Here is a 25,557-nt window from a genome sequence, read left to right on the forward strand (position 1 = left end):
TCTAATTAGAAAAATGGTGACATTCTTAATAAACCAGTAATTACAGGATCTATGATATATTTAGTTCTTATTCCATGAAGTTTGGCGCATGCTTGAGTTACTTAAGTCTTAAGTTCAACTCATCCTTGCACATAGTTATGTGTAAACTGAAAGCTTGTAATTTGGAACTATCATGTGCAAATATAAAGAAGATTAAAGTGCAACGTGGATCTGAGGCATACTTACTCGGAAATTCATTAATCACGTTGATAATGTTAAACGTGCGAAAAATTGTACTAGTAATAAACTAGAAGAATATTAAAACGTGGGAAAGGTATTAAACAAACTGTATTTATCGAGAATCTGGGTTCATTTTTATTTTTTTTAAAGAATAAAGAATTAGGGTTCTTTGGCTTAAACAGAAAGCACCATATATATCTAACGTGCAGCAACACGCAATTACTAATATTCCACGTTTTTACAATGCATTCTGATCACGAAACTTGATTACCATGCGCAATGCCATATTACATGTCACGACCATTTGGAACGATTACGCGTTTGCTTTACAATTACGAGTGCTAATGTTTCAAATCCGTACAAAAGGCGGGCTGTCCATGTAAAATTGTAAATATGTAATTCATGCGTAGTGTACTTAGGCACCACACCGGTAAAAAAAACTTACATGCATAAGTTATTTACACCAAATTATACCAATTTATTGTGATTAATGTTTGAGCAAATAAATGCTAATTTACTATGATTAATGTATGAGCAAATAAATGCTAAATTAATTAGTAATAAATTAGCAGGATGAATCTTAGTTGAACTTAATAATCTCTAGATCAAACAGAGCAAAACTCTTATACGATAAGAGGTTAATTTGCAAGTATTAAATAGGACTTAATATGCTATGATTGACATGATGTGCAATATCATAAGAGTGTAATAAATATAAGGAATAACAAGGAATGTAGCATAAAAAAAATAGTCACCCAACGATTATATGATTGGGTGTTTCCTTTTTTTTGCCGATATGGAATGGAAAGCAGTTGATATCTCTGTGGGACCTTAAGATTATAGTTAAATGATGAACAATATGTATATTGATGAAATGAACGAGACAACTTTCTTGTATCTTCTTTCTTTTCAATCTTACAATCTCTTTTTGTTCTCAAAAAGGGCAGACCCCCCCCCCCTCCTCTATTTACTATCTCCTCCTATTTGTAAGGGACATTCCCCAAAAACCCTAAAAAGTACAACACAAAGAATATTCCAAAAGTATATTCTTTCTATCTCTTTCGGAGTTGACACTACCGACCCTACTTTACTTCGGCTGCTCGCCTCTGGTCGTCATCCTCTACCACAATGTCGTCCGTCGTCATAGTGTAACGACTCCGTTCTATAGCCTCGCTTACCCATCGTCGTGGTAACCAATTTGGACCAATACAGTTAGTCCCTCCGCTTGTTGAGGTCGTGGCCTTAAATGTTCTCGATGAGCGGATATCACTCGTTCCCGTTGCCGAATTTGGTTGTTGTCGTGATGGTTTGGTCGAAGTTGAGAGGTTGACACGTCCTATGGAACCCTAATCGATATAGTTATCAAGATGTGACGTCACTTCCACACGCGTCATCATTACGCACCTTCCCGAGACAACGTCTGATTTGCGTGTCGCTTTGGTTTTAGCGCCACTAATGGTCTTCGCTTCGATTCCCGCGCCATCCAACCCTATAAATAGGTGAAGGTTTTGTTTCTTCAGAAACTTTTAGCCACCTCTTTGTGTATCCATTTCCAACACTGATCATCTTTCTCAATTCTTCTGCTCAGTTTCCGTGGTTTCACTTCTCATTTTTTTTGTTTAACCAACGTTCCTCATTTTAAGTTTCACCAACACACCTTTTATTACCACGATGCCTAGAATACACCGAACACATGAAGAGATTTCCGACGCCACTCCATTATCCACGACGCTTCCTTCCGGTGGCAAAGATATAGGAGGGGAATAGTTTCCCCACCGTAGAGGAGATACTACCAAAAAAAACCTATGTCCGGGAATGATTTCCACAAGGAACCTATCCCTTCTCCTATACTGGTGGTCTCCGAAACTGGGCCGGCTCACATAAATGAACTCCGGTATTCGTATAATATTCCCTCTCATGTCGAGATGGTTTCGGATTGGAGGGACCTCATGGAGGTCCATAGATCGGGATATTGTGCTTTCTACGTGTACCTTTTTGTGATTGGTCACACTCTCCCTCTTCTTCCGTTGGTGGAGGAATTTTGTTGGTTCTATGACGTCTGCCTGGCACAACTATCTCCGTATACATACAAAATCTTTCTAGTGTTGACGAAGTATGCGGAGTTGGCCGGGTGTGAAGTTAGCCTTCATCACTTTTTATATTTATTTTCCCCGAGTTATCATAGGGGCACCATAATACACCTGCGGCATTGCAGGACCAAGGGGTTGGTGGTCGGAGCGGATGATCGAGCGAGCCGCAAATTCTGGCACAAGTACCTCTTCATCAAAACTGAGTACTTGGTGTCGAACCCTGCTAGATTTCTAGAACGATGGAATCACAACCGTAGGTGTTGGTGCTACTTATTTACTTTCGTTCTTTCTAATTTATATTTACCTGTGCCTTTCTATACAGCTAAGAGACGTGCACCTCTTCCCATCGTCGGTATCGAGGACTGGGTAGATCGCATACTACCTTATATGGCGGAGACTCGAGATTGGCTCGTCTTCCTCAAACGCTTTGGGCCTAAAGTTTCATCTAGTAAGTGTTTCCTCTGTTTGGGCCTTTGACTGTTCGTTGTCGTTTGCTAACACGACCTCTTTGTGGTGACAGGTCGTAGGGCTTCTAAGAAGAAGGCCCCAGTCCCGGCATTTTGCCAGGTTGTTGCATCGGCGGGGATGCAATTTGTCTTAGCTGAGTCCATCCGAGAAGGTCGTGCTCAAACTGTACCAGTCACAGACTCTTCCCATGATGTCATCGTACGGGATGAGATCTCATCTCGACCCATCTACCACCTCATGGACGAGCCCTCAAATGGGGATGAATCACCGTGGAGAAAAAGGAGGAGGGTAGAGCTTGGGAAGGCCATCGCCATAAATATTAGAAAGAACATAATTGGTACTTCGGGGGCGGCGTCTTTGCCTGGGTCAGGCACAGGTTCCGTTCTTATGGCAGATGCTATTTTGGCGAGGAGGTCCCCCAAGGCCTAAGGAATATATCAAGGCAGGGGGTCGGTACGATCCGTCGAGGGTGGCGCATCTTCTGCTGTCGGAGGGGGTGGAGTTGTCTGCACTGAGGATGATGATTCAGGTTTGGACGTCGATCCCGAAGATGTATGAGCTTTCTTGGAGAAACATACTTGCGTGGAGGTAAGGACGGAGGGTCCTGATCGACACATAGTCATCCCCGTTGATTATGACTTATTGGCGAATTGCGAGCAGGAAGCATCGGAGTTTGCCCCTTTGTGCGTTACTTCTGAGAACGCGGTGTTTAAGGCGATGAGTGACGTAGAGCTGTCACGGAGCATTTTTGGCATGGATTTACGGGTAAGTGCTTTCCTCTTTTCTTTTTGTTTTTGGATTTGTTTTGCATGCCTAATCCAAACCTCGTTTCGAATTTGCGTTGCTTACTAGACCCTCATCATGGATATTGAGCGTGATCGGAGGGATAGACGTAAGACGACCGTTTTGGGGAGAATGGCCTCCAAATACAAGGAGTACCGCATGAAGCATCATGCACTGGACGACCTTTTTACTCAGGATAGCGATTTTCAACTATTCTGTGACGGGCTCAAGCAGAAGGATAAACAGTTGGCGCAAAAGGTCGAAGAGCTGAAAGAATGGGACAAAGACATGATGAAGGCCATTCCCCGATGCACTGAACTTGAGGCGGCTCTTAAGGCCAAGGAAGATGAACTTTTGTAATATATCAGTCGTAAAGGAACAATTACTTTTTGGTGCATGCCTCTGAGTTGTTATTTTTGTTTGTTTGGGGAGGGGGCCTCGAGCTTTTTGGCCTCGTGTGACATTTTGTCATAGGTGATCGCGGAACTTAATAATTCGAAGTTATAATCGGGCAATGTCGGATGTCGAGTAATCCGTGTGACGTCGAGTATTAAAAGATTTGAAAGAGGTCGAATTCTCCTTTTTTTGCGATGACCCTTGACCGTAGGGGTGTTATTTCGAGCTGGTCGAAATGTTAACCTGTAGTAGTTTGAGCAAGGTCGAACTCTTCTTTTTGGTGATGGCCTTTGGCCGTGGGGGCGTTATTTCGATTTGGTCAAAATGTTATCCCGTTGTGGTTCGAACGAGGTCAAACTCTTTTTTTTATGATGGCCCTTGGCCGTAGGGGTGTTATTTCAAGCTGGTCGAAATGTTAACCCGTTGTGGTTCGAACGAGGTCAAACTCTTCTTTTTGGAGATGGCCCTTGGCCGTAGGGGTGTTATTTTGAGCTGGTCGAAATGTTAACCCGTTGTGGTTCGAACGAGGTCAAACCCTTCTTCTTGGCGATGGCCCTTGGCCGTAGGGGCGTTATTTTGAGCTCGTCGAAATGTTAACCCGTTGTGGTTCAAACGAGGTCGAACTCTTTTTTTGGCGATGGCCCTTGGCCGTAGGGGCGTTATTTTGAGCTCGTCGAAATGTTAACCCGTTGTGGTTCGAACGAGGTCATACTCTTCTTTTTGGCAATGGCCCTTGGCCGTAGGGGTGTTAATTCGAGCTGGTCGAAATGTTAACCCGTTGTGGTTCGAACAAGATCGAACTCTTCTTTGCGAACGAAGATCGATGGAGAGTGAAATGTTGAGTAAAATATTGTTTTATTTCATTTATTGGAGTATTGTACATGTCAGTTTCCTACACATTAGAGAAGTTTCCTTGTATCTAGTCCCTTCATCGTTTGTCCTGGAGATATCATTGGTAGGCGGGGCAATGAATTATAATTTGAACTTCAAGACATCCCCCTTATCGCCTCATTAAAAACTTCCCCAAGAAAACCCAATTGGGACAAAACCCGGGTGAGGGAAAAAGAGTACGACTCAGGCGGTGTCTTTTTTCAGAAGTGGAAGTATTTAAGGTGGGCGACATTCCAGTTATTCTGTAGCAGTTTCCCCTCCATTGTTTCTAGTTGGAATGCCCCTTTGCTTGCCACCGCTGTAATTTTATATTGCATGTCCCAGTTGGTTCCCAATTTTCCTTCTTTTGGGTCTTTGATCTCTTGTATTTTGGTCTTGAGGACTTAGTCCCTAACTTTGAGCGGACGTATTTTTGCTTTCTTGTTGTAGTACCTTTCCGCTTGTTGTTTTTGGGCTACCATCCTTACATGAGCCATATTTCTCCGTTCTTCTACTTTGTCGAGGTACTGTATTACGTCCTCGTCGTTGTTTGGTCCACTTTCATTAGAGTATCTCAAGCTAGGTTCTCTTACTTCAACGGGTATAACGGCGTCAGTCCCGTAGACTAATGAATATGGCATTTCGCCTGTGCTGGTTTTTGGTGTGGTGAAGTAGGCCCATAATACCTCTGGTAGCAGTTCCAGCCACAGCCCTTTGGCATCCTTGAGCTTCTTCTTTAGTATATTCAATATTATTTATTGGAGGATTCTGCCTGACCATTGCTAGCTGGATGATATGGCATGGAGAGTATTCGCTTGATGCGCCATTTGTCGAAGAACTCAGTCGTCTTTTTTTCGACGAACTGAGATCCATTGTCGCAACTGATTTCTTTGGGGATGCTAAAACGGCATATGATGTTTTTCCATATAAAGGTGATGACTTCTTGTTCGCGTATTTGGCCGAATGCACCTTCTTCCACCCATTTGGAAAAGTAGTCAATTAAAACTAAAAGGAAGCGTGTCTTACCTCGACCTGTCTGGAGGGGTCCGACGATGTCCATTCCCTATTTAATGAATGGCCATGGTGAAGTGACGGAGTGCAGGAGTTCGCCCGCTTGTTGTATCATTAGTGCGTACTTTTGGAATTGCTCACACTTCTTGACGTAATCTGCTGCTTCCCTTTTCATAGTGGGCCAGTAGTATCCTGCCCGAATGAGGCATCTGACGAGGGCCCGGTTGCTTGTGTGGGCACCGCAGTGACCTTCGTGTACTTTTTCGAGCACACGCCTTGTTTGATTTGGTCCTAGGCATTTAGCCAAAGGGCCGTCGAACGTCCTTTTGTAAAGATCATTGTTTTTTAGGATGTACCTGGCCGCCTGTATTCGAAGCTTTTTGGCTTCCTTTTTGTCTTGCGGGGGTGTTCCTTCCTGAAAATATGTCATGATACGGTTGCACCAATCCCAAGTTAAATTTATAGAATGTACCTCTACTTGGTCTATTGACGAGTGGAAGAGGGTGACCACGTTCTCCTTGTTTATATTGTTGGTCGCTGCTGCTAGTTTGGCGAGGCCATCTACTTCGATATTTTGCGCTTGTGGTATCTGATCGAGTCGACATTCATCGAATTCTGACAGTAGCTTATGGATTTCGGCACGGTATTTCTGTAGCCTTTGTTCCTTGATTTCAAAAGTCCCAGTAACTTGGTTGATGACAAGTTGTGAGTCGCACCTGAGGACGACTCGTCATGCACCATATTTGAGGGACAGTTTCAATCCTGCAATTACGGCCTCATACTCGGCCTCATTGTTAGTCATATCGGGGCACCATACGGACTGACAAATTACTTTGCCTGTTGGGACTTCAAGTACGAGTCCCAATCCATATCCCGACGCATTAGATGCGTCGTCGGTGTAGAGGACCCAAAGGTCAGGTTGCCTAGGGGAGGTGCGAAGTGCTTCCTACTTGACCTCGGGCAATATTTCGGCACTGAAGTCGGCGACGAAGTTAGTGAGTACCTGCGATTTTATCGTTGTTCGCGGCTGATAGGTGATATCATGCTTGCTTAATTCTATGGCCCATTTGGCCAATCTTCCCAATAGTTCGGGCTTATGTAAGATGCTTCTAAGAGGAAAAGTCAGATATGGGGTGATATTGAAAATATGGTCTAAGCTTTCGTGAAGCTATGACCAACGCCAGAGCCAGTTTCTCGAGGTGGGGATACCTCATTTCAGTGTCAATCAAGGTTTTTCTAATATAATAAATCGGGGATTTCATACCTTTGTTTTCGCGGATAAGAACAGCGCTCACCGCGACCTCTGAGACGGCCAGGTAGATCAGAAGGCGTTCGTCGGGGTCCACTTTAGCGAGTAGTGGCAGTGAGGACAAATACGCTTTTAGTTTTCTCAAGGCCTCGATGCATGATAACTAGGGATTTTGACGCATTTTATACTCCTTCTTGCTTACGCTTTGATTATAAATTCATACAAATTAGTCCCAAAAGGCTCATAAGTTGTGCTTGATTGCAGGTTTGATCAATAAAGTGACAAGATGTCAAAGATCAGCTCAAAATGAGTAAAACTTGCACAAGTACCAAAGACAACACAAACTCAGGAAAAACAGGCCTAGTGCGGCCGCACTACACTTTGTGCGGTCCGCACTAGGGAGATTCAGAGAACTGGTACTTCAGGCATTAAGGCAGTGCAGCCGCAGAAGGTTTTGTGCGGTTCGCACTGAAGGCAATGCGGCCTCACTACCATTCTGTGCGGTCCGGAGAGTCAAGATTCAGAGAGGGTGAAGTTGGAGCTTTCAAGCCTGTGCAGTTTGCGGTCCAGTTTGTGCAGACCGCACTAGAAGCCTCCGCGACCGTAGTCCATTCTGTGCGGTCCGCGGAGCCTGAGTTTTCAAGTTTAAGAGCCTAGTGCGGCCACACACCATTTTGTGCGGTCCGCACTAACCCCGCAGGGGCATTTTTGTCCAGTTTTTCCAGCTTAGTATAAATAGATCCTTTTTCCATTTTTAGGGTATCAGACATTTTAGAATAGCTGTTGCGCTCGTGAGAACGTATCTTGTAGCCATTTTGGGCATTTTTATTTAATTTTATCATTGAATCTTTGTATTTATCTTAGCAATTAATTAATATGTGTTCATCTTCATCTATTTCTCTGTTTTTCTCTTCAAGTATGAATAGCTAGACCCATTAGCTAGGGTTGTGGCTCAACCCTAGTGTGCGTAATTGATGGGTGTTGCAATTTAGGGCTAGATTGACTATGGGTGTTTGCTATTTGGGTCAATTTCATGGTTTAATTACTGAATTAGTGGTTACAAACACTAGTTTATGCTAAGTTGACTTGGGCTCTTCTTGAGAAAGAGAGCCTAAGTCTCCAAACTTGATCCAACAAGGAATTGGGATCGACTCAAGAGAATTGATAGTCCCAATTAAAGGGTTAAACCTCGATAGAGTAATACCTGACTTGAACCTTAGTTGCTTGAGCAAATATGCATACCCAATTGGTCTTGAGAAAGTCAATTGGGCAAAATCATTCTTTCTACCGAGAGGTGTGAGAGTAGGTAATATCGAGCAACGGTTATAACATATTCCCCAATCATGTCAATCGTGTCTTAGACGCAATTACCCGTCAATTGGCCACCTAGGTGAAAGTCACTACCCTAGTACCTTTTAGAGTATTTGAACAACTTGTAGCATTTTACTTTTAGCTTAATCTAGTTACAATTATAATTTGTAGTTTTATAATAGTAGAATTATAAAAGAAAACCCAAAAATGAATAGAAGTGCAATTTGGAACGCTACGCAATCCTAGGCTAAATAGACACTCAATTCCAATTCTAGCTCTCTCTGGATATCGATCCCGATCCAAAATTGGGTAAAAGCTATTGCGACCCTCTCTTGCTACTTATTAGTGGTGTGATCGCAGCCAATTCCGTACCACTAATAAATAGCGAGAGAGGGTCGCAATAGCTTTTATTCGATTTTGGGTCGGGATCGATATCCACAGAGAGCTAGAATTGGAATTGAGTGTCTATTTAGCCTAGGATTGCGTAGCGTTCCAAATTGCACTTCTATTCATTTTTGGGTTTTCTTTTATAATTCTACTATTATCAAACTACAAATTATAATTGCAACTAGATTAAGCTAAGAGTAAAATACTACAAGTTGTTCAAATACTCTAAAAGGTACTAGGGTAGTAACTTTCACCTAGGTGGCCAATTGACGGGTAATTGCATCTAAGACACGATTGACATGATTGGGGAATATGTTATAACCGTTGCTCGATATTACCAACTATCACACCTCTCGGTAGAAAGAATAATTTTGCCCAATTGACTTTCTCAAGACCAATTGGGTATGCATATTTGCTCAAGCAACTAGGGTTCAAGTCGGGTATTACTCTCTCGAGGTTTAACCCTTTAATTGGGACTATTAATTCTCTTGAGTCCATCCAAATTCCTTGTTGGATCAATTTCGGAGACTTCGGCTCTCTTTCTCAAGAAGAGCCCAAGTCAACTTAGCACAAACTAGTGTTTGCAACCACTAATTCAGTAATTAAACCATGAAATTGACCCAAATAGCAAACACCCATAGTCAATCTAGCCCCAAATTGCAATACCCATCAATTACCCACACTAAGGTTGAGCCACAACCCTAGCTAATGGGTCTAGTTACTCATACTTGAAGAGAAAAATAGAGAAATAGATGAAGATGAACACATATTAATTAATTGCTAAGATAAATACAGATTCAATGATAAAAAGTAAGTAAAAATGCCCAAAATGGATACAAGATACGTTCCCACGAGTGCAACAGCTATTCTAAAATGTCTGATACCCTAAAAATGAAAAAAGATCTATTTATACTAAGCTAGAAAAAATGGACAAAAATGCCCCTGCGGGGTTAGTGCGGACCGCACAAAATGGTGTGCGGCCGCACTAGGCTCTTGAACTTGAAAACTTGGCTCTCTGAACTCAGGCTCCACGGACCACATAGAATGGACTGCGGCCGCAGAGGCTTCTATTGTGGTCCGCACAAATTGGACCACGGACCGCACAGGCTTGAAAGCTCCAACTTCACCCTCTTTGAATCTTGACTCTGCAGACCGCACAGAATGGTGGTGCGGCCGCATTGCCTTCAGTGCGGACCGCACAAAACCTTCTGCAGCCGCATTGCCTTAATGCCTGAAGTACCAGTTCTCTGAATCTCCCTAGTGCGGACCGCACTAAGTGTAGTGCGGCCGCACTAGGCCTGTTTTTCCAGAGTTTGTGTTGTCTTTGGTACTTGTGCAAGTTTCACTCCTTTTGAGATGATCTTTGACATCTTGTCACTTTATTGATCAAACCTGCAATCAAGCACAACTTATGAGCCTTTTGGGACTATTTTGTATGAATTTATAATCAAAGAGTAAGCAAGAAGGAGAATAAAATGCGTAAAAATCCCTATTTATCAACTCCCCCAAACTTAAGCTTTTGCTTGTCCTCAAGCAATCAAAATAAGACCCACCCCTTAAGGAAAAATCCAAGAAAATTTCCAGCTATCCTAAAGCAACCTCACTAGCATCAATTGGGACTAACAATTGCCCTCAATACAAATGAGTCATTAACAACATTTAACCTTTGAAAAACCATGGATCAAGCGCGACACAAAAGCTTCAAGAATTGACTCAACACATCAAATAACTCTCTCGATTACTTTGGTCATTGTGGAACCCAAACTCACACATCCTCAACTCTCCCTAAGCAAACCTCACCTTTAGAATATTGGCATGCAAAACGAGGCTAATGGAATTTCACTCATCTCTCTCAAGAAAAGGTCACAAGTCCGGCTCTAAGTACCATATGCTTGCCCCTTATGTGAGTATCCACTAATGTAAGCTTCATTCAACTCAAGATCATATAGGGCTTTTGTGGAGATATTGTGAAGGCTTTTGGTTCAGGGTAGGACATGTTTTGGTCTAAGTAGGTTCCATCTTCCCTTAAGCACTTCTTTTGATTCATTTGGCACACATTCTCTTGACTCTTTGAGTCATTTCACTTCTTTCTAAGGGGTTAGAAAGACATATTGTCACTCTATCTAATGCATTTCAAACCTTTTTCTCCTTTCTCAACTTTCCACACCTTTCTTGAATCCGTTTTTATTCTTTTTCACTTTGAACATTCTTTTTGTTTTTTTGCTTTTCTTTCTTTTTTATTGCCTTTCCCTTCTTCTTTTTTTCATTTTCGTGCCTTTTTACCACTTTGTTGTCATCCTCGTCTCTCCCCCCAAACTTATGCTTTTGTCATGTACTAAAGGAAAGATCGGGTGCCAAGAGAGGGTATCTTTTAGAACGGGTATAGGCTTGTATCATGGTTCTTGAAAGAAAAAGGCCTAAGGCTCAAAAGGGTTAACTAGGGATCATATCATTGGTAGGATATGGAATTGTTTAAACTTTTATTTGGATCAAGGAGAGCCTATAATCACGTCTCAAGTCAAAATTCAGTTAGGATTTCGCCTTAACAAACATTCTGGGCAACTTCTAGACCAATGGCTGGGGACTTGGACTAGCAATTCAATTACTCACCACACAAGCTAAGGGATTGCTAAAGACATAGAGTCGGGGGCCCACAATGACCTTAGATACGATTTGAGCACACAATGGACCCGAACAACCACTTGATGATTATTGGTCAACACAAGAGTCTCAAGGTCACGACTTTCACCATCCTAAACACAACAACTTGTTTTTGATCATGAGATCAAAAGCAAATGTGCTAGGCCCAAGTGAAGCTTTGCTTGAGATATCCTTAACTACAAACTACTAAAAACAAAAAGGAAAAAGGATTCAAACCCTTAAGAAGGTTGTTACGCTATCCATCATTCGGAAGAGTCACCCGGTTCACACAACACTCCACCTTTGGAAAGAACTATGGCATTAAGAAAACCAAAGGCTTATTAAAAACGTCCAAAACAAAACAAAAAGCTACGAACATAAATAAGAATCTAAAAACGAAAAATTTGTGCGGAAAATAGAATGAATATATACAAGATGGGATTTGAATATACAACGGATGGGATGAATATATACAATATGATATAACTTTATATACAGACCCAAAGTAAAATAAAAGTGCAATAAATGTAACTAAATATTAAATTATATACAGACCAAAGATGAAAAATTCAAGAAAGCATAAAAATGTATCAATATATATACAGTCATCCATCAAATGATTAGTAGGGCCTACCCCATCAAATGAAAGTTGGCATTGTCCCCAATGCCAACTAGTCTAAATAAGCACCAAAAAGATAGAGAAAAAGGATATAGAAGACTCCCTAAGCCATGTCTGTCTGCATAAGATCATGGGTGGTCCCTAGGTCCTCTGTGTGCTCGGGAACCTCAGATTGGGTCCCAGTTCTGAATTCCACTGGACCCTGCTATCTTTCCTCATCACGTTAAAGAACTTATGGCATCTTTCGGACGACCGCGAGATAAAATTCGACAGGGCGGCTATCCGGCCCGTCAGTTTTTGTACCTATTTTTTGCTGGTCAGTATTTCAGGTATTCCTTCGATGGATTTGATCTGGTCTGGGTTGACCTCGATGCCTTTTTGTGATACCAAGAAATCGATGAATTTGCCTGAGGTTACACCGAAGGTGCATTTTTTGGGATTTAGCTTCATTCCATGCCGCCTTAATATGCTGAAGGCCTTTGTAAGGTGGTCAATGTGGTCCTCTTTCCTTTAGGATTTGACTAACATGTCATCGATGTAAACCTCCATTGTCTTGCCGAGTTGGTCTTTAAACATTTTGGTGAACAACCTTTGGTATGTTTCTCTCGCATTTTTTAATCCAAACGGCATGAATCTGTAGCAGTATGTTCCCTGGTGGATGATGAAAGTGGATTTTTCCTGGTCTTCCTCCTCCATGAGGATTTGGTTGTAACCCGAGTACGCATCCAAAAAGCTTAGCAGTTCGTGCCCTACTGTTGCATCGATGAGTTAGTTGATATGGAGCAGTGGAAAAGAGTCTTTCGGGCAGGCCTAGTTTAAGTCCGTGAAATCAATGCACATCTTCCATTTCCCTTTTGTTTTACCATGACCACATTCACAAACCATTGGGGATATCTTGATTCTCGGATAGAACCATTGACGAGTAGCTTATTGACTTCAACGCTGACGACCTCATTTATTGCGGCATTGAACTTTCTCCTCATCTATCGCATCGGCGGATATAATGGGTTGACGTTTAGCCTATGTGTAGCGATGTCTTTCGGAATGCCCGTCATATCTGAATGGGAGAAGGCAAACAGGTCTGCATTATTAGTTAAGAATTTATGAAATATACCTGGTTTTGAGAGATTGTGCCTGATATAGGCCTTTTTGTGCTATCATTGTTGTCTAGTTGGACGGGGTTGAGATCTTCTATGGTCGACTCTGCGGCCTCTACAATGTTAGGATCTTTGATAACGTATGTTTGTGCGTCGGGTTTGGTTCCCGATGTTGTTAATTGCTCTGCCTCCGCATTTGCTCCCTTTAGTCATTGGGTGTGTGCGTAATCCTGGGAAATGCGATAACATTCTTGTGCGGTGCGTTATTCGCCCCGTATGCTGAATATTCCCTATGGAGTAGGGAACTTGATTACTTGATAGAGACTTGACGGGATGGCTCGCATGGCATGTATCCATGGTCGCCCTATGATGGCATTATAGGCTGTGTCTTGGTTCATGATGTGAAATGTTGTTTCTAGGGTGACTCATCCGGCTAGAACGGGTAGCACTATTTCTCCAGAAGTTCGCTCGGCTGCATTACTAAACCTGTTAGTATTATGCAATGCGGTATTATTTTATCTTCGAACCTCATCTGTACGAGGACTTGAGGATGAATAATACACGTGACGCTTCCATCGTCCACCATTATTCTTTTCACATCAGTATCCGCAACACGTAAAGTAATAACTAGAGCATCATAGTGAGGGAAAGACAAACTGTCGGTATCTGACTTATCGAAGATGATACTATCTTCGAGGTTATCATACCATTCATGAGTGATCGATCGTTTGAGTTTGTGTGTAATGGTGAATTTCACATGGTTGATTGTCGTCCCGTCACCTTCACCGACAATCATTTGTATGGTACGAGCGGGAGAAGGCGGTTTTAGAGGTCCCAGGGGGTTTCTCGCGTCCACTGGCAAAATTGGCTCGCCCTCGGTCGCTCATCCGTTCTCTCAAGTGTCCCTGATTTAGCATTCTCACCACCTCCTGCTGCAGCCCTATGTAGTCATCGATTTTATGACCCCGTTCCTGGTGAAATTCGCAGAGGGCATTTGTTTTCCGAGTACTTGGATCGGACTTCATCTTTTGCAGCCATTGTACCTTTGTGCCGAGATTCTCTAGTGCGTACACTATTTCTGAAGAAGAAACACAAAAATTGTGAGTAGATAGGAGTGGAGGCATACCTCTTTCGTTTTGCGGTGTCGTGGTATGTCGAGGAGGACCATCCATGTGCCACGAGGGATGTGGGATGGTTGTTCTGATGTAGGGCTGATGTCTCTCTCGACCGAGACGGGGGCCCAACTGGTCCCTTCGACCTTCATTGCATCGATCCTTCCTTGCTTCTGCTTGAACTAATGTCAGCCGTTGGATCGGGCCATTGAGTTCGTCCTCGTCGGCTCTTACCTCGGCGCAATAGGCATTGTGAATTTCTTCCCAAGTGGTGGGAGGGTATTTCATGAGTTTGCTTACTAGCTTTCTGGTTGCTCTAGACCCATTTCTACTCAATCCATTCTGGAAGGCCACTACCGCCATCCCTTCTGATACATTCGGTAGGATCATTCTCATCCTGTTAAACCGGGCTAAGAAGTCCCTGAGTCCCTCGCCGGGTGTCTGCCTAACGGCGAATATGTCGTTTACCCTGGCTTCCTCCTTTTTAGCCCATGCATGAGCGGTGACAAACTTGTCTTCCATCTCTTCGAACGTTGCTATTGACCGTGCCGGCAGTTGTGAGTACCAGGTTAGGCTCCCCCTGTTAGGGTTTCGCCAAAATTTTTTAATAGCACTGACGGTACTTATTCTCTCAAAAGATCTTGCCTTTTACCATTGTGACGTAGTGAACGATATGATCTTCTGGGTATGTAGCACCATCGTATATCTTCAGGTACGGTGGCATTTTGAAGGTTTTAGGAATGGCATGGGGGGCTTCTTCTTCATTGTATGGTTGTTCGATGAATCGACCAACATCCCATTTCGGTAACAACTTTGGGGCGCCTGGTATGTTATCGACCCTTTCTTGATGCTCCTTCATCTCATCGCGGGGTGCCTTATTTTCGTTTTCCATTTCTTCCATTTTCTTTAAAATGGTTGTGAGTGCGCCACTACCTACATCAACAATAATATGAGTGTTACCAGTTCGGGGGGCATCTTGCTCGTCAGTGGCTGTCGTAATTTCTACGTGCGCAGCGTCTTTGTTCTCCCTTTGGGTGGGTTTATCAAGTATGTTGTTCAGAGTGCTTGTTAGCCATTCTTCTAGTAGCATTTTTACCACCGGTGGCACTTCTTCCGTTATTGACGTGGAAGTTTCCTTTTCGAGCGAAGCAGTAACGCTTTCGCAGGGGGGAGGTGAAGCATTTCGCCTAGGCATAACACTTGGCGTCACGTTTTCATTGTCTTCCCTGTCATCTTCATTGATAGTGTTCAAGATGTTGGCAGTGACACCTGCTATCGTTTTCAACCTCGCAACTCCTTTCCCGACCATTGTTAGTTGGTGCAAACGAAGAAGAGGTGTTTTTTTAATGATCTAGAAAGAACTATAGTCTCAACTGAAAAACTCCCCACAAACGGTGCCAAATTATTTGAGCAAATAAATGCTAAACTAATTAGTAATAAATTAGCAGGATGAATCTCAATTAAAATTAATAATCTCTAGATCAAATGGAGCAAAACTCTTATACGATGAGGGGTTAATTTGCAAGCATTAAATAGGACTTAATATGCTATGATTGACAAGATGTGCAATATCATAAGAGTGTATAAATATAAGGAATAACAAGGAATGTAACATAAAAAGAATAGTCACCCAACGATTATATGATTGGGTGTTTCCTTTCTTTGCCGATATAGAATGAAAAGCAGTTGATATCTCCGTGGGACCTTAAGATTATAGTTAAATTATGAACAAAATGTATATTGATGAAATGAATGAGACAACTTTCTCGTATCTTCTTTCTTTTCAATCTTACAATCTCTTTTTGTTCTCAAAAAGGGCAAACCCCCCTTGTTTACTATCTCCTCTTATTTATAAGGGACATTTCCCAAAAACTCTAAAAAGTACACCAAAGAATATTTCAAAAGTATATTCTTTATGCCTCTTTCGGAGTTGACACTACCGACCCTACTTTACTTCGGCTGCTCGTCTGTGATCGTCATCCTCTACCACAACTCCGCCAGTCGTCATAGTGTAACGACTCCGTTCTCTAGCCTCACTTACCCGTCGTCGTGGTAACAAAATTTGGACCAATACAATTAAGTGATGAATTAAGATGAAAATATATATTAATATTTAATTACTATTATTTTGTGATAATAATATTTATAAAAACATATGACATGTATTTGCTGGATTGGGGTAAACACCTTGTGCAAGTTAATATTTACCGCACCACACATGTGCCTTCTTGGACTGGTTTGTCACCAACTCAAATTGTACCAACAACTACTTCATCTTTGTTCACATCACATTTATAAATACGAATTTTCTTTTCCAAATTGGAATAATGAAATCTTTGAACTAAAAAATATATGAACTTTAACTTTTCAAACAATGAAAATACTCATAAAATGATTTGTTTTGAGCATTCTACAATTATAATTTATGGAGTTAAATAACAAATACAGTCGATTATAGTAAAATTACTTCATTGATTTTTGAACTTTTTTAATCTTGATAATTATGTGGTTGTACATCAATACAAATCATACCCACTAAAACCCAAAAATAAAAAAGGAAAAAGAGAATATAATTATCTACAACTGCCAAGTATTAATATAACTAGCTTCTAATTAAACTGTTGTTAGCGACAGGTGACATGTGTTGAGAAGGAGAGAACGACATGAATAATAGGGCGTGGAATGTGGATAAGCACAAGCACGTTTTATGTGGTGTATATCTGATTTGGATGACAAATGGCCGCCGCCCTTTGATTTCTTTTAATCAACTACTTAATTAACCATTTTGTTTATTTTTAATGGTTGTTAATAAACCAGCTTCTACATAGTTTAGCTCATTCCGTACACCGAGTTCCGTCTACTAATTTGATCAATTGAGGTGTATTAGCTATACTAAAAGTACTAATTTATCTGTACATGTAAAGGATAAATGGGATCGTCTAGGTTGGTGGCCTCTATTGCATTTTGGAGATGTGCTCGCCTAAGGTCATTTCCAAGTAGCAGAGTTTTTGTCACATTTAAGATAGTGAGTATTTTTAAATTTAAATTAAGAAAAAGCGTTAATTTACCCGTGGCAAAAGGAATCAAAAGTTTACAAACGGCATAAACTACTGCTTTAGTACCCAGCTATTTCTATTTTCTTGTTCGAATAGGTTTTGTCTAATTTCTTAATTTATATTCAAAACTGGCTCGTTCGATACAGTAAATTCCCGATTGGTTTTAGACTTTATTTTACAACTGCCACCATCTATATCCAAAATCTCTCGCCTTTCTACAATTGGCACAGACAACTAATGATTTCAATAATCCGAACATCAAATATTAGACAAAACTTTCATTTAAATAGTAATCTTTCCATGTTATTCTCTTTCTAATTTCCTCCTGAGTGTGTTGGATTAAACAATACTTTTTTCAAAAAAAAGGGGGAAACGAATTCATATATGACCCAATTTACCAAAAACCAATTATACGCATGGTGATCAGGGGCGACGCCACATGGTCATGAATTGACTATCCATCATCAAAAAATTACACTGTGTATATAGGCAAAATATTATAGTTTAGAGATATATAACACATATTGAACGTCCTTTGTCGGAAATTTTTTTCACGTCTTTCAATTTGAACACCCTTGGAGAAATTCCTAGATCACGATAATCAACACATACCCTAGTCTTACCATCCTTCTCTGGTACTGGCACAACATTAGCTAACCAAGTGGGATATTGAGTGACCCGTATGACCTTTGCCCCAAGTTGCTTTGTGATTTCTTCTTTAATCTTCACACCCATGTCACTCTTGAACTTTCTTAACTTTTGCTTGACGGGAGGGAATGTAGGATCAGTTGGCAGTTTATGAACTACCAAATCAGTACTTAAGCCCGAGATATCGCCATACGACCATGCAAATACATCTTTGTACTTAAACAATATTTTGATGATTTCTTCCTTGACATGAGGTTCCAGATGCACTCTTATCTTAGTCTCCCTAACATTATCTTGATCTCCTAAATTGATTGCTTCAATTTCATTCAAATTACGGTTTGGTTTTTCTTCAAAATGTTTTAGTTCTTTACTTATTTCCTCAAATCTGCTTCTTCATCATAGTCTGCTTCTTCATCATACTCTACTTCTTGGATTATTATTTCAGAATTAGATTGAATTTTAAGACTTGGCTAAAAATTTCTCATGCATGTCATGTCATTAGAACCAGCATAAAAAGAACTGTACAAAATAAAAATAAAATAAAACACTATTAGGAATAATGGAAAACGGGAAATTGCATTTCATTAAAAATAAAAGTATATAAGGGTTTGAACATCAAAACAAGCAAAAATAAAAATCTAGATTACAACCCTGGAATAACCCAGATAACAGAAAGGAAAACAAAGTAAACTACCAAAACTACTTCCGGGTAGGGAGAGGAGTGGCTTCCCAATTGCTGAGCTTCACATTTGGCCCAACAAGCTGCATATCTGCGTTATTGGAACCTTCCCCAATTTCAACCATATTAACCTCATCAATCAGACTTTGGAACACCTTGATCAGATCTTCATCAACATCGACTACAGGTTTCGGGACTGATGATATTAGATGTTTTGCGGCCCCTGGCTTGACAAAAGACTTGGAGATGTGTGGAACAGGCTTGGGAAGCGACCATGCATTATGTTTTTGCTTTTTAACCCTTTTCACGTCCTTCTTTGTGGGTGTGAATCCCAACCCAAATGTACCTAAATTTTCCCGTGGGCGCATCGGATGCACAATACCCTATAGAGATTAACCCAGACCTTTACCCGACACAAAACCATTCTTCAACATTTTATTTGCTACCATGACGGACGCGGAGGATAGCTTCGGACCTTGAATGCGTTCTCCCTCATGAATCTTCTCAACAGACACTATTTCGAAAGTTGGTAGACCCAAGGCCCGTTATCATCTTCAAATTCAATAAATGGAATCGATGTGTCATTATAAGCAGATATGTCCTCATCACCATGCACAACTATTTTCTACCTGTCCCATTCGAACTTTACCATTTGATACAGAGAAGACGGGACTGCCTTAGCCACATGTATCCAAGGCCTTCCCAACAACAGATTGTAGGAGACGGCCACATCTAACACTTGAAACTCCATAGTGAACTCAACTGGCCTTATCGATAATCCGAGCATTATATCACTAACAGAATATTTACCTTCCCCATCAAAGTCTCGAACATATACATTGATCATGTGGATTCTTTCAGTGCCAATCTTCAACTTTTGTAGAGTAGACAAAGGGCAAATATTTTCACTAGAGCCGTTATCAACTGTACCCTCAAGACAACAGAATCCTCGCACTTCACCGTGAGATAAAGAGCTCGGTTATGTTCAGTACCCTCCATAAGAAGTTCATCATATTAGAAAGTGATCCTATTTGCTTCGAAGATCCTTTTAGCAAGTTGTGATCTTGTTAAGAACATGTGCCTCATTCAAAATCTTCATCAGAGCTTTGCAGTGTTCATCTGAATGTATCAATAATGACAAAAGAGAGAATTGAGCCAGTGTTTTCCTTAATTGCTCCACAATGGAATAGTATTCCACTTTCATCTTTTTCAGGAACTCTTTAGCCTCTTCTTCGTGACAGGTTTCTTTATTGGGATTTGGTTGTCCTTGAATGGCTTGGCCTTCCTCAAATCTTCTGGGGTAAAACACCACCCACAACGAGTCATTCCTCCATTTTCATTGACTTTTTCCTCCACTTATTTCCCTTTATATGTCACTATCACTTATTTGTAATTTCATAGGACAACCTTTGTATCAACCATTGGCAACTAGGTCACTTGCTTAATAGCATCGGGGGTAATAGGATCCCCTTTCACGACTACGACAAACTTGCTCGGGATCCCTGGCACGATCACTTTCGGCTTTTCCTGACTTGCCCCAATATCCTTTGAAGGCCCTTTCACAACCAACACAGGTGGCTTCATGTTAAGCATGTTGAGTTTCTTTGTCACCCCTTCAACTGTCAAGGGCATTGCTTTTGTAGAGTCTAGAGCCTTAACTGAACTACCCTCACAAGCACGAATCATCATGACGGACTTGGAAGAATTTCTAAACTCCCCATCCTTACGAACTATTTTAATCATGTGTGTCTCTGCATGGGCTGGCAAAGGATTTTGGTTGATGTTTGGTGCATTCGGGCTCTGTACTTTAATTTGATTTATATCAATAAGCTCTTGGATTGCCCTCTTCAAATGCCAACACTTCTCTATGTCGTGCCCTGGGGCATTAGAACAATATGCGCACCTTAGAGAATAATCAAGGTTCTTTGCAGGTGGATTTGGTGTCTTTGTCTCAATCGGCCTCAACATGTCCAATCACCTCAACTTTTGAAAAAAACTATCATAGGACTCTCCTATAGGGGTGAAGGTTTCTTTCCGCTACTGCCTTTCTCTTTTATATTCCGTCCTTGGTCGAATGTTCGGACCAGTAGGGTTTCGGAAGGGTTGTGGGGGTGGTTAAGGATTTTGTGAAGTTGGAGCACGTCATTGTGGGTAAGGAGGGGGTTGAGCATATGATTATACGTGATGAACATGGTATTGGGGTGGTCTGACTAAGTATTGAGGGTCTTGTGGTGGGAAATAATATTGGGATGGATTATATGGAGCTTGGGTGTAGGCTTGGGGTTGGGGTCGAGGCTGAGTGTACTGGTGAGGCAGACCCCTTGGGCCACGCCATGGTCCAAAGACAACCATAGCAACATCGTCCTTCTTCTTCTTTCCTAACAAACTTCCTGTGCCATTCTGGATGGCCTGCGTGGTTGCTTTTATGGCAGAGTAGCTCATGATCTTGCTTGACTTGAGCCCCTCTTCCACTATTTCTCATATCTTTACCACATTGTTAAAAGGCTTACCTATGGCTGATATTAGGTGGCCAAAGTAAGTAGGCTATAGGGCTTGAAGAAAGTACTCGACCAACTCGTCTTCTTCCATCGGAGGATTGACCCGAGCAGCTTGTTCTCTTCATCTCAACCTGTATTCCCTAAAGATCTCATTAGGCTTCTTTTCTACCTTGGTCAGGGATAGGCGATCCGGGACAATGTCTATATTATACTGAATGTACCGGGCAAATGCCTGAGTCATATCATCCCAAATATACTACCTGCTAGCATCTTGGCAGGAGTACCATTCCAGGGCTGCCCCGCTGGGATCTGGTTGAAATAGGCCACCAATAACTCGTCCTTCCCACTGGCGCCTCTCATCTTACTGCAATAACCTCTCAAATGGATCCGGAATCCCCATGTCCGTCGTATAGATCAAACTTTAGCATCTTAAACCTAGCGGGCAATTGGACGTCAGGAAATAAGCACAAGTCCTTGTAAGCCACACTTACTTAGCTTTCTCTCCCTTGCATGTTCCTCAAAGATTGCTCTAAGCTCTTTATCTTCCTGAATATCCCATCTTGCTCCATGTTCTTAGTGGGCTTGTCGGTCTCAACGAGAGGCTCAAAGTGATGGGTATAACAATAAGGATATGAGACCTTGAAAGTTGGTTCTAAAGCATAGTATTAGGCATCAGGAACTTTGAACGCGGGTTCACTAGAAGATCGATGGATGGTAGCTTGTGGAGGGGATACAAAAACAGGAGTGGATGTTAGAGTGGGGTATGAGGTTGTTTTGGCTGGTGGAGCATGGAAAGGTTGGGACGAGATGCCAGGGTAGTTGTGATAAGGGGTATAGCCTGGTGCATGTTGAGGGGAAAGGTCAACAGTAGTGGGAATCTAGACTTGTGATAGTGGTGGAATAGAGGGAAGGTTTTCTGTGTAGTTAGTGGGAAATGATGGTGGAGGATGCCCCATGATCCAAGCCTGATACATCTATGCCATTTGTTGTTTTAACCTTTGGACCTTCTCTTTCAACTCAGACTCCGATTGCATAATCTCCCTCGATTAGTCAACAACACCTGTGTCCAATTCCTTGCTAGCCATGACTGTTTTACGTTTTGACCTAGTGTTGTATGGATGACTAGCCAAAATGCCAACAAACTAACCACCTTCCTTAAAAAGGATTTCAATTAAAACTTCTGTCCGGATGTGATACAAGCAAGGAAATCAGACAATGAGCTCCATATCGACTGAATGAAACAACAATAATTGAATCGAGAACCGTAAACAAAACCTCGGAGACAGCAATCAACGAACAATGATCAAATCGAATCCACTTCGACTCCATCAAACTCCATAAGAGAAGATCAAAATCATAAACTAAAGTGTATACTCTTTTCCGGATTTGAGAAGCTGAAGTGAAACTAAAAGGAACTAAAATTGCAGGGATTTTTTTGATTCAATACTACTGAAATCTAAACATTTTTTTTCTCAACAAAGATGAAGTAGTTGTTGGAACAATTCGAGTTGGTGACAAACCAGTCCAAGAAGGCACATGTGCGGTGCCGTAAATACTAACTTGCAAAAGTTTTTTATACCAATCCAGCAATGAATGTCTTTATAAATATTATTATTACTAAATAATAGTAATTAAATATTAATATATAATTTTATCTTAATTCATCACTTAATCACAATAAATTATTATGCTTTGGTGTAAACAACTTATGCATGTAAGTTTTTACCGTAAAAATTGCACGGGACGTCCTATTTGGTCGCCCCCATTTAATCTATACCCATTTTTTTAAAAAAGTTTTAACTTCTACCCACTTTTTAAACAACTTCAGCTCATTTTCTCCTCCTCCTCCTTCTCCTCCTCAAAGTTATATCCGCTCTCAATTCGATAGGTCACTCCTTTATGAAGTCGCTGATTGTGAAAATGTTCCAGTAATTGACATGGGCTGTGGAGATATTCTTGACGAAGTTTATTCTTCAGCTATCTCTTTTAAATAAATATTTCTTACTATTACTCAGAATTCCTTTTAATTGTAAGTACTAAAAACTCAAACGCGACAAGTAATTTGGCAAGAATACTAGCTGTTTGATTTCACAAGGACTTAGATTGTTATACGATGTGAATTCACACTTTGAAAATCGTCGTGGATTGTCATACGATGTGATTCCCGCTTTGAAGATTATTGTGGATTCATAGTAATAAATAGCAAAAACTTCAGCTCTAGAACTGAAGTTCGACAGTTACAAAACAAAAACTTCAGCTCTAGAGTTGAAGTTCGCCAGTTACAAAAACAAAAACTTCGCCAGTTACAAAATAAAAACTTCAGTTACAAAATCAAAAACTTCAGCAATTACAAACAAAAATTTCAGCAAATAGAGAGCAAAACTTCAGCTACTATGAAAACTTCAGCACAGTTGGTTCAACACGCTTGCTACTTCAGTCCCGTCTACTAGAATGCTGAAGTTTTGCGTGATTGTCTTTGCTACTTCAGCCCCGTATACTGAAGTTACGCGAAAAAGTGGGTTTGCAATTTTTTTTTTAAAGCGGGCACAAATTAAAACGTGACCCAAATAACGAGTATAAATGCAAATGCCCCGTTTTTACCGGTGCGGTGCCTAAGTACACATGAATTACATATTTACAATTTTACATGGACAGCCCGCCTTTTGTACGCATTTGAAAGATTAGCACTCGTAATTGTAAAGCAAACGAGTAATCGCTCCAAATGGTCGTGACATGTAATATGGCATTGACATCGTAACTTCAATCTTTACAATCTTTCTAATACGAAAAGCGTTTACCTTTTCTTTTCCCTTTTTGCTTGAACTCAATTCTTCTCGTTTTTTAAACTGCATTTACACATACGACGTATTCAAATTTATTTCCTTAATTAATTCTAAAATCTCAGAGTAGAAAGTCAAATAAGAATATTAACATTAACAGGATAAGAGAAAGAGAGCATGAAAAAGTTGAATAGTTAAGGAAAGAGTACAAACTCAGTTGAATAGCATTAATTGTGTAGTAATTATAACTCGATTTAGAAATATGAAAAGAGAATTCAGAACGAGATTGAATACTGCCTACTTAATTTAGTTTGATTAGCAAAAATTAAATCAGAGAAACCAAAGTGCAAAAGAAAAATAGCGTGGCCAAAGCAATTCCACAAAAAATTAAATCAATCAATTGAATATTCGCTATAACTAGGTCTATTTACAGATAACAAGTAAAAAAATTCACCCACCCAATAAGAAAAGGAAGAAACTAAAGAAAAATATTACATCAATTGTCTACAAAATTCCTGAATCCCATCTTCAAGTAACCAAATCAAAAGTCTCACTATTCCCCGAATAATTCAAATTTTGGAGGCAGAGATAGCCGCGATTTCTTCGCCGGATGAGGACTCTCCACTTCATCCTCGCCGAAACCAAATCGCGGCCAGAATTCCGGCAACGCCGGAATGTTCAAGTCAAAGTCACGGTGACTCACAGTGGACCCGACACCCTCTGATGACGTCACGCCAACGCTAGCGCTTACACTAACGCTAGCGTTACTGTTACCGCCGTCGTAGTGACACCTTTTGTGTCCACCCAAAGCCTGTCCAGTAGGAAAACACTTGTGGCAAAATGGAACACTCGTGAGTTTTTCCGCTTCCGTTACCGTTACCGTTAACGGAGCTAGTAGTTCCCGTCGCGTTAGTGGTAGTGGAGGTAGTTGACTGATCATCTCCTACTCCGCCGGCGACGAGTTTCCGGTGACTAGCTTTGTGTCCTCCTAAAGCTTGATAAGATCCAAAACCCTTACCACAAACTGAACACTTGTACACCATCTTCTCCTCCGGCGGCGCGTGTATTTTCATCACTGGTGCTGGCGGTGGTGTTAGAGACTGCTCCTGATTAGCAGAACCATCGCTTCGCGCTAGCATAATCAAACAAAGAGCCAAATACTCTTCTTCAGTAGGCTGTCGTTCCATACTACGAGGCCTTTTTGATCTTTTACCTTTAGTCCAATTTTCAAGGTAACGAAGCTGGCCGTTGTTCTCAAATTGGAAAGTTGGTGGAGTTGTTGTAGTTGGAGAATTCAAAGTTTCAAGTGCCATAGCTATATTATTATTTGATTGAATTCTGAATATGTTGTAAGTAGAGAAGAGATAGAGAAGATTTTGTGAGTGAATGAGTGTGAAGAAGAAAGTGTGTGGGATATATAAAGGGGGAAATAAGCGAAGTTGCGTGGGAAGGAGAAAGAAGTGAGATGGTTACTCAAGTAATTGAATTGAAAGATATTAAAATTGGAAAGGGGGGAGTGGAGCACGTTGGAAAAAGGGAGTATTTGAGAGGCGGAACTGGACAACTAGATATGGGTTCGGACCAATCCACTAAATTTTGCTTAGATTATATATTTTTATAACAATTTATTAAATATATCTAAAT

At 41.1% G+C, this 25,557-nt stretch overlaps 1 protein-coding gene across 1 annotated transcript; it reads right to left on the reverse strand.

Annotated features, from left to right (window-relative positions):
• Positions 1-24,394: 24,394 nt before the first annotated feature.
• LOC107761653 (zinc finger protein ZAT10-like) lies at positions 24,395-25,283 on the reverse strand. Its single transcript, NM_001324724.1, is given in 2 exon segments — positions 24,395-24,750; positions 24,752-25,283. Coding segments are annotated over 2 exon segments (759 nt in total). The 5' UTR covers positions 25,227-25,283; the 3' UTR covers positions 24,395-24,466.
• Positions 25,284-25,557: the final 274 nt, after the last annotated feature.

The sequence above is a fragment of the Nicotiana tabacum genome, chromosome 16 (assembly GCF_000715075.1).
Source record: "Nicotiana tabacum cultivar K326 chromosome 16, ASM71507v2, whole genome shotgun sequence".
NCBI lineage: Eukaryota > Viridiplantae > Streptophyta > Magnoliopsida > Solanales > Solanaceae > Nicotiana > Nicotiana tabacum.